This window comes from Cucurbita moschata, unplaced genomic scaffold (assembly GCF_002738365.1).
Source record: "Cucurbita moschata cultivar Rifu unplaced genomic scaffold, Cmos_1.0 Cmo_Scf00003, whole genome shotgun sequence".
NCBI lineage: Eukaryota > Viridiplantae > Streptophyta > Magnoliopsida > Cucurbitales > Cucurbitaceae > Cucurbita > Cucurbita moschata.
In genome coordinates, this window is record NW_019268519.1 from 2,282,006 (window position 1) to 2,291,595 (window position 9,590).

General features: G+C 36.4%; 2 protein-coding genes across 4 annotated transcripts in view; one reads left to right on the forward strand and one right to left on the reverse strand.

Annotated features, from left to right (window-relative positions):
- LOC111435187 (CBL-interacting serine/threonine-protein kinase 6-like) overlaps positions 1–2,149 on the forward strand; it is a 15,797-nt gene extending 13,648 nt beyond the window's left edge. Inside the window, exons 2-3 of the mRNA XM_023072562.1 lie at positions 337–1,989; positions 2,029–2,149. Of these exons, the coding sequence (XP_022928330.1) occupies positions 696–1,988 (1,293 nt within the window). The 5' untranslated portion in view covers positions 337–695 and the 3' untranslated portion in view covers position 1,989; positions 2,029–2,149. The remainder of the gene's footprint in view (positions 1–336; positions 1,990–2,028) is intronic.
- Positions 2,150–3,910: 1,761 nt separating this feature from the next.
- Positions 3,911–9,590, reverse strand: part of LOC111441143 (AP2/ERF and B3 domain-containing transcription factor At1g51120-like) — an 8,949-nt gene continuing 3,269 nt past the window's right edge. For all 3 annotated transcript variants that reach the window (XM_023078084.1, XM_023078083.1, XM_023078082.1), the window contains one exon: positions 3,911–5,405. In XM_023078084.1, the coding sequence (XP_022933852.1) occupies positions 4,427–5,398 (972 nt within the window). In that variant the 5' untranslated portion in view covers positions 5,399–5,405 and the 3' untranslated portion in view covers positions 3,911–4,426. The remainder of the gene's footprint in view (positions 5,406–9,590) is intronic.

A 9,590-nucleotide genomic window follows, 5' to 3' on the forward strand; every position in this document is an offset into this window, starting at 1 on the left:
TTTTTTTTTTTTTTTTTTTTTTTTTTTTTTTTTTACTTAAATAGAAATTATTAATTGAAAAACGTTTCCGGATTTTAAAATTTATCGAAAATATAATAATTAAATTAAAATATTTTAAAAGTAAAGAAATTAGAATTGTGGGCCATGAAGCCCACCACGATGGCCCATTACGCTCCCCAATGGAGCCCGTGAAAAAGGCGTGACGTCAAAACTGGCAAATAAAAGAATCAACCGCCATGATTCTGACACCTGCTCAAATCAGATCGAATAACAGCCATACGATCATTTATCGGGACAAAAAGGTAATTACGGAATATCCCGTCGCTATAAAAGGAGCAAGAAGATGCAGAGAATAGAAGGGGCTAAGAAGTGAACTTCCGCCGGTTATCTGAGCTCTTTGAAAGACTTGGAGAGAAAATTTCTGTAACTGATTTTGCGGAGAAGGCGCCCTCTTAGGGAATGCAGAGAGATGAGAGGAGCTTTGTTGACAAGGTTCATCTCTAGTGGTCGAGCTGGCAAGTGGATCGGCGGCCGGAATTGTCACCGGAAACACGTCGAAGACGGGTGATCCATTTTCTCCCTTTCTCATCCTCCTCAATTTTCTCTTATCTCTACGCTCTAATTAAGTAGGAGAAGAAAGGCGTGAAAGAATCGTTTGTATATTTCTAATTTAAATTTGAAAAAAGATCGAATCAATGGCGGAAAAGGACAGAGACGGTCAGTCTGGTGTTCTCCATGGAAAGTATGAACTAGGTCGGCTTCTAGGGCATGGTACTTTTGCGAAGGTTTATCATGCCCGGAATTTGAAGACGGGGACGAACATGGCGATGAAGGTGGTTGGGAAGGAGAAAGTGATAAAAGTAGGCATGATGGAGCAGATCAAGAGGGAGATCTCTGTAATGAAGATGGTGAAGCATCCGAATATCGTCGAGCTTCATGAGGTTATGGCGAGCAAATCCAAGATCTATTTCGCGATGGAGCTTGTTCGCGGAGGGGAACTGTTCTCCAAAATTTCCAGAGGTCGATTGAGAGAAGATTTGGCTAGACTTTACTTTCAGCAGCTGATTTCTGCGATCGATTTTTGCCACAGCCGTGGAGTTTATCATCGGGACCTCAAACCGGAGAATCTTCTTCTCGACGACGACGGAAATCTTAAGGTAACTGATTTTGGACTCAGCGCATTTTCAGAGCATCTGAAACAGGATGGACTGTTGCACACAACTTGTGGCACGCCGGCGTATGTTGCGCCGGAAGTAATTGGGAAGAAGGGATACAACGGCGCCAAAGCTGATCTGTGGTCATGTGGAGTCATCCTTTACGTTCTTCTCGCCGGATTTCTCCCATTTCAAGACGACAATATTGTGTCGATGTACAGGAAGATTTACAGAGGAGACTTCAAGTGCCCGCCGTGGTTCTCACCGGAAGCCCGTCGATTAATAACCAAACTCCTGGATCCGAATCCGAGCAGCAGAATTACAACATCAAAGATCATGGAGTCCTCCTGGTTCAGGAAATCCACGCCGAGGACTGTAATAACAAAAGAGGAGCAGGAATTCGACGAGAGCAAGGAGAAATTGAAGCAATCGGAGACGTTAAATGCCTTCCATATAATTTCCTTATCGGAAGGGTTCGATTTATCACCGTTGTTCGAGGAGAAAAAGAGAGAAGAGAAAGAGGAGCTGAGATTTGCGACGACAAGGCCCGCAAGCAGTGTGATATCGAAGCTGGAAGAGGTGGCGAAGGCGGGGAAATTCAGCGTAAAAAAGAGCGAATCAAGAGTGAGATTACAGGGTGAAGCGTGCGGAAGAAAAGGGAAACTAGCGGTGGCGGCGGAGATCTTCGCCGTAACGCCGTCGTTTCTGGTGGTAGAGGTGAAGAAAGATCACGGGGACACGTTAGAATACAGGCAGTTCTGCAGCAAAGAGCTCCGGCCGGCGCTGAAAGACATTGTGTGGACATCACCAACGGAGAAGACAGTGTCGGGTTGAGATTTAGGAGACGGTAAAACCAAAAAATAATAATATTAAGAGTCGAGACGTTATTATAATCTGTAGCGCTTTGAATTTCTTTGTCGATTTGACAGAAATTGTTGGTGTTTATGTGTCAGTTTGAATGTTATTATCAATATCAATCCTCTCATTTTCGTTTATTTTTGGAATATTGCACACAAAATTAAGGTAATTTCAAACATTTAGTGTTAACCAAGAATTAAAAATTAAAAATTGATTTTTAAAATATAAAAATTACTCACCTACTTCACTATGATTATTTATAGAAAAATCTTAAACTTAAAAAATATAATAATTTAACACATTTGGAATTATATTATTATTATTATTTTTTTTAAAAAAACATATATGTCCACTTTAAAAAAAAAAAAATATATTATAAAATTTGTTAGTGTTTAAGAAATAAAAGTAAAAGAGTGATTCTCGGAGTACCAGTGAGTAACAAGGGTGCAGCCTAAACTAAGAGAACAGGATTGTGGGATAGCCATACAGGTGCCATGTTTGTTACTAACACTTGCCTCACTCCTCCGTCTTTTTGCAATTGCTAGCATAGAATTAGTCGAGGCTTCTTCCTCGAGTCCTATTATGATCTACACTCGACAAAACTCAAGTTTTTTTAGTCTTTTTCTTGAAGAGTCGAGCCGGTTATCTTTTTCCTTCTAAAAAAGAATCCAAGTACCCATTTACAAGAATATTGATCCAAAATGGATGTAGAAACTATAGGGCAGTTATTGTGTGAGATTGATCATTTCATTTATTGTGATGTCCCACATTGGTTAGGAAGGAGAATAAATCACCATTCATAACGGTGTGGGAACCTTCCCCTAGCAAACGCGTTTTAAAGCCTTAGGGAAAGTCTAAAGAGGACAAGTCTAAAGAGGACAACTGCGGCTAGCGGTGATCTGGGTCGTTACATTTATTTTAGTTTCTTTTTGACAATAAGTTATGAGTTGTAAAGGCATCTGATATTTACTCCATTTCCAAAAGCTTCCTAATGCCATGTGGGAGATCAGATCATGCAATATATGTGAGCTTCCACCATTCCATCACTCCAATAATTTCAATTCCAAATTATTCAAATACGTAACATATACGATATCGAAATCACATCCTAACCAACATTGATGAACGATTCAAACTTTCAAAATTTTAGTGCGACAAGATTGATCCGAACGAAAAAACGATAAAAAACAGAAAACAGAAAGGAAAAAGAAAAGAGTGGTAACATGTGGGGAGGCCACATGAAAACAGAGCAATGTTTAAACATAAATGGAGGGATGTGTTTGGAACAAAGCTTCACATGGCTTTTGGCTTTATTGCCCAAATCTTTTCTTATTATTATTACAATTCCACTCTTTTTGGCTTTATTTTCTCCAATATTCAGAAAGGCAATAAAAGGTTCATCTTTTTAACTTCCTCTTTTTCCTCAAACGTAAGTTGTAAAAGAAAGAACACACAAATATAACGTTAAGAGATAATATTGAAATGATTAAGCTAAGTAAATATATATATATATGGGTTTGAGAAGTGGTTGCACCCAATGGCTCATGAAAGAATCTGAGGCTATTAGCTCTTCTCTCCTCCCTCATGGGTTGGAATCGCAGCTCACTTTTTGAACCACTCGATCTTCGTCTATGGATTATATTTCTCATCTCTAAAGTTCCTGTTAGGACCCACCACAAATGTCATGTCCAACTCTTCTTTGTCAACATGATTTTCCACAACCAATATGATTCAGAAGAAATGAGGTGAGCTATTGTTTAATCTAGAACAGCACACGAATATAGCAGCTAATATAAAGTATGCATTTTCAATCTAAATAAATGAAATAATGGGGCAGTTACATTAGGATGAGGAAGATACTTTGAATGAGAAAAGGAATCATACAATAAATGCACCAATTTAAATCAATCATGATGATAAGATTACTTTATTGAACAAAACTCCACTAAGTCTCTAAGCCTTTCTGCATGATTATATTGCTCACCTACCAATAACATTAAAAAAGCCTCGCTGTTTTTGGAATTTCTGCTTCATAAAATGGCTCTACAGACAGAGACAGAGACAGAGAATTATATAAACCAAAGATTAAGCAGTGATCATAAAGAGTAACTCATTAAGTAACACAAAACAAAAGGAGTGGTCAATCGTTAAGATATCTACTATTTTTCTTGAAGTCGAAAGTTCAAATCTCACCCCGCCGTTGTTGCATTCAAAAAGTCACGAGGGTGGAAACTACAACAGAGCACTATCGGTCAGAAGTTTATGACCGTATTAATTGTAGCATGGTTCCAAAAAGAATCTCCCAAGTATAACCTTAAATGATTTTTTTTAAGGTAAGGGTTTAATCACTACCAAACTACTTAAAATGGAAAAGGAATGATGGAAGGAGGAAGGAATAGCAAAACTTACTTCTTTCACTTAATATGCACTCCAAACAATTTGAAACCCTCAACTTCAGCATCACCTTTTAGTCCATCGTCCTTGTTCTTGGGCGATAACAATTCTTCGGCTTCATTCTCGACCGAGCTGGCACCATTACGATTTTTAACATCTACCACACAGAATGTAGTTTTAGCATCATTTGTCTTTGCTGCTTCACACAAGTAGAAAGCTATTGTGTCATTAGCTTTCAGTTGTTTTTCCTTCACAAATCGATTCCAACCACGTGTGAACACATAGCTCTGGCTGCTTTTCCAGTAACAGTAACGAAATTTCCATTGTCTCATTGTTTTGTCAAAAAACATCAGCTGCACATCACGATCGTCATCGGCACATTCTACGTTTTCTAATGTGCTAGCTGATACGTGAGGAAAGTATTTAACAGCATATTTCTTTGGGATGACCAATCTGTTCAACTTACCCACATCGCTCGGTGTTAGCTCCTTTTGAAAAAGTTGCTTAATAGTCCCTTCATTGTTATTTATATTTGCTGCAGAGGGGCCGGCTGATGTTTGTGCACTTTCAGAACGGTCCCTCAAATACTCAGCAAATTTGGTTGTGTAAGAACCGTCCTTTAACATATTAAGCAAAGCTTCTGTAGTGTAAAGTGTCTGAAAGTTTGGCTCTTCAATTGTGACTTTGGTCCAAGGAAAGTTTCTATGACAATCTCCACTCCTGATTCTGATAGCTGCACTATCATAAGCCATGGCTGCCTCGTTTTCTGACTTGAATGTCCCAAGCCAAATACGCTGATGATTGGCGTAAATTTGAGCACCCCAGTGGCCGTTCTGTTGAGGCACAACACCCTTGAATTTTGAGGTTAAACTCCTTCCTTGCTTACTGCACCCATTTGCAGGGAATGGGCAAGTGATGCAGCTTGAATCTGAACCTTCTGCAATTGCATTCACCCTGGTTTCTGAAATCGTATTTGGCCACTTCTGTTTCATGGTGGTTCTAGAAAGAAAGAAAAAGGACCAACAAACAAGATAAAGGATTAGATTCCATGGGAATTTCTCCTTTTACTTTCCTAAGAACGAATTAAACGAAGTTATAGACTTCACAGCCTAATTTCAGCCAGTTGTTCATCGAAGTATAAACAAAATGTTCTCCACCAATTGATCAAATGAATTAGTTAGCAACTACACCAAACATTCAAAAACCAGATCTCTGATTCGCGGTAAAGCATTAAGATTTCTCTCTATGAACACATTACAATAGCCAACAAAAAATAACCATATTATACATTATAGCAAACCCTTCAATGATCTATCTATCATGCCATTGTAGGAAAGTGTCGTGGTCTTCTAGTTTGTACAGAGTTTTGCGTAATAAATAAGTGTTTTAAGTATATGGAAAGCCACTCCAAACATGCTCTAAGTTTGCAATGACTTTTGAAGGTTGTAATTGAGTTGAACAAAGTTGCACCCCAAAAATTCAAGGTTGGATTAAATTGTGGCAGGATCATTTGGGTTGAGCAAAGTTGAAACCTCAACAAATGGATTCCATTCAAACTAAGGGAGGGAGAAATAAATAATAATAAAAAAACATTAAAAAAGAAAAGAAACTCTCTAACCAACCATGCCCAATCCATGAACACTTACACAAACGTTTTGCTGTCCCAAAAACTCGTGCCAAACCCACTAGAGTTCTTTTGGATAGCGACTATTTTCCCCAGGCATCTTTTTTTAAGTTTTAAGAGAAAAGAAGACGAGGATTTTTGCTCTTTGTTCAGCAAGGAGAATAAAAGGAGAACTAACATCAAATTACGGTGTTTTCACAAAGTTTCTCCTACCAAATTTGCATTAGATGCAGAAAGACCAATGACACCGTCTTGTTTTTTTTTTTTTTTTTTTTTAAAGAAACCAAACTTTTCACTGAATAAACAAAAAGAAACTAATCCTCAAAAGATACAAACTCCAAAAAAAGGAAAAAGAAGGAAACAGTCTTGTTTTAAACTAGGCATGTGCACACACATTTAAAATGATGGCAGTATACAAAATACAGTTTTGAGGTTAAATGGTTATCTCCTTTTGGAGACTGAAACTAAAGCTCTAAACAGGCGTGCTCATGCAATACAAACTTTTGATATCTAATAGTTCTCCGTAGTCAGAAACCAGAACCCTATGCCAGCCCAAATGAGCATTCCATTCACACCATTAATAAGAACAATATCTTCCAACTTACCCAACCCTATCCAACTGTATTGAAATATATCATCCTCCCTGCTGCTCCCTAGTAGATTCTAAATTGTACAGGATAAGAAGAAACTTTTCTAATAATTTCAACAGAGCAACCCACATTCATATGGTTAAAAACCAAAATAGCAAATACCAAATAGCAGGCAGTAGTCACTGGGGTATTTGAATGAGAAATGACTAAGCCAAACGTGCAAACACCAAAGGCAGTAATATACATCAAACAGCAGGCTTGCACTCCACCGAGTGTCATGGAACCATAATGGTTTTCTATTTTATTGATTATTTTTTTTATTTTTTTTAATTATTATTATTTTGTTAATATTTGGAATAGATGCATGCACTTAAGTTCCAATGGTCATAGTTCAATCTTTTCAACAAATTTGGCAGTACACACAATAAGTCTTCCTATTTCTGCCTTGACGTATGATTGCTACTTTGAAGTCTACTATCATGGGAGATTTAGTTGGGAAAAGGGGGAATGACAACAGTGTTAGCACTCACTCACTCGAGACCAAGTCTGCTTCCTCGTTCACTTTCAGAGAGTTTGATATGATATAATCTGTAATTGTAAAGAGGGATATGGAAGTTGGAATTTAGTGGTGAATCCAAACTTGTTGGAAAGAGAAAGCTTCTGCCTCCCAATACCATTCAATAGTTTAAAATGCAATGCCTACTTGGTACAACATATATATCTTCGCAAAAGAAATGAAGTATGGCTGTTAGTGACAATAAACAAATTTAGGCAATGTAAAGTGGCTTTGGCACAATTTCTGTTTCAGAAAATTGAAGGTCCTGGTCTAATTTTGTAGTGTTTAATAATGCATTGGAAATGCAATAGAACTTTTTATTTTATTTTATTTAAAAAAAAAAAAAACATTTCAAAGAAAAGCAATTAATCAGCTACTTGTAAAAAAATTTCTCAGACTACATTTCACTTTCTTCTTCTTCTTTTTCTATAGAAATCGAGCTTTCTTTGAAAACAAATGAACGAATACAAATCCAACGCCCAAAAATGGAGCCAAAACAACATCTAAAAACCTAAACGGATAAAAAGAAGAAATACTCCAATCCAAAATAAGAAGATCAAGAGGGTAATTACAAAAGTCTGTAGGTACGAAAGCTCAAAGAGAAGCATCAGACTTATAGATACAGCCTACACCTTTTCCCACGGCCTTTCAACACTCCTAAAATATCTCTCATTTCACATAATTCTAGAGAGATATATTTGATGAGGTGTGGCTTATGATAAGTAACAAGCAAGAGATAATAAAGGTTGAAACAAATTTCATGTGGCAGTGAACAACTCAACTGTATGCAAAGTAAATTTGATGAGATTTATGATTAGCCTAATAAAAGTTAGCATTGAACAAAAGGAAAATATCACAATTTGGCATTCTCATAGCTACTGGGAATCCACAGGAATAATAAGGAAATCTGATTTAGCATGTAGGCCCCATCCCCTACTTCCATTTTGTTTTCTTTTTTTTGAAGGTGTGTATTTCCAAAAGGTTAGATTCTTTACATTGTAGGGTTCCCATGTGAAAATTTGCGGCATTGATAGTATTTGTAAGTGTAATGTGTGTAGGAAGACCTCAAAAGGTTACAAGTATGTTTAATGTGGCTGTAAATTTGTTGTGGCAGTTTGAACTCGATCCAATAGTGCAGGGGCTACAATGGAAGAGGTTTTCACCCATGGTCTCTTTTGAGATAATAGGGTGATTCATGCTCTCTTTACAGCCGATAGAGTGTTTACATTGAGAGGTCAACGTACGATTTTTTTACCAATCTAATCAGACAATGTGTGACTTGGCAACGACTCACCTATAAGATAACTATACATGGATTCTTTCATTCACTTTATTCAACAAATACCATTTAGTGTCCATAATTTAACAAGAGATTAACAGAGATAGATTCAAGGAAAATCCATTAATTAAAAGATGAATGCAACCATTTATCCAAAATTAAGCATGCAACTCCGACATTAATACCTTAGTTGATACAGCATAAGTCAAATGTGTTCCCCCAAATTGAAGTATAGATGGTCAAATGAAGTCTTGGATTTAAACCCAAGGTAGATAATAATAAAGATAGCAAATAGCATTTCCTTCACCGACAATCTAGTTACACAGATCGACTTAATCAGAAGCTAGTAAAGAAAAGACCATGAAGTTACAAGGAACAAATAATTTCCCTTGTTCAAGACAATATTTATCTTAATACAATTTCTCAAAGATTTCTAATATTTACAAGTTAATAAAAAGAATAGTATGGTAGATTGCCTTATCTATGAGGAAGTTAGAATTCTAGCCATCAACATCGCATCACCTAATCTTATTGTGAACGAAGTATATTTAACCGTTCTAGCAAAGCAAAATTATTTGTTATACGCTTTCTACCACAATCAACAAGTAATATCAAAAGGTCAGCTTCTAAACGCGGGCACATGCGTCTGTCAGTTTGAAGTGGACAATGTACTAAAATAATGAATGAAATAATATATAATGTCATCAATCAAAATTGAAAATGAAAACTAAACTAAAATAAAAATATTTTATCTATTAAACCTGAGCAATACATCATCGTACCAGAGCACTCCTTAAATGCATACAAAATGAACTAAGACTGCACTAAAAAATGACGTCAAACACCTAATAAGTACATTGTTTCCTACATTTGAGGCATATTAATTGTTAAGGAAAGTAAGACAGACAATTATTCTTTCAAAGTTATATTAACAAGTATTTATAAGTAAATAACTTTTACCTAGGAAAACAATAACTCAATCATGAAAATATGTAACAAACAAGTGTAGTACTGTAAAGCCTACAATTTTAAGTACAATGGAAATAATGTAGTCAACAGCAAATCATTATCATTGCAGCAAAAAAAAAAAAAAAAAAAAAAAAAAAAAAAAAAAAAAAAAAAAAAAAAAAAAAAA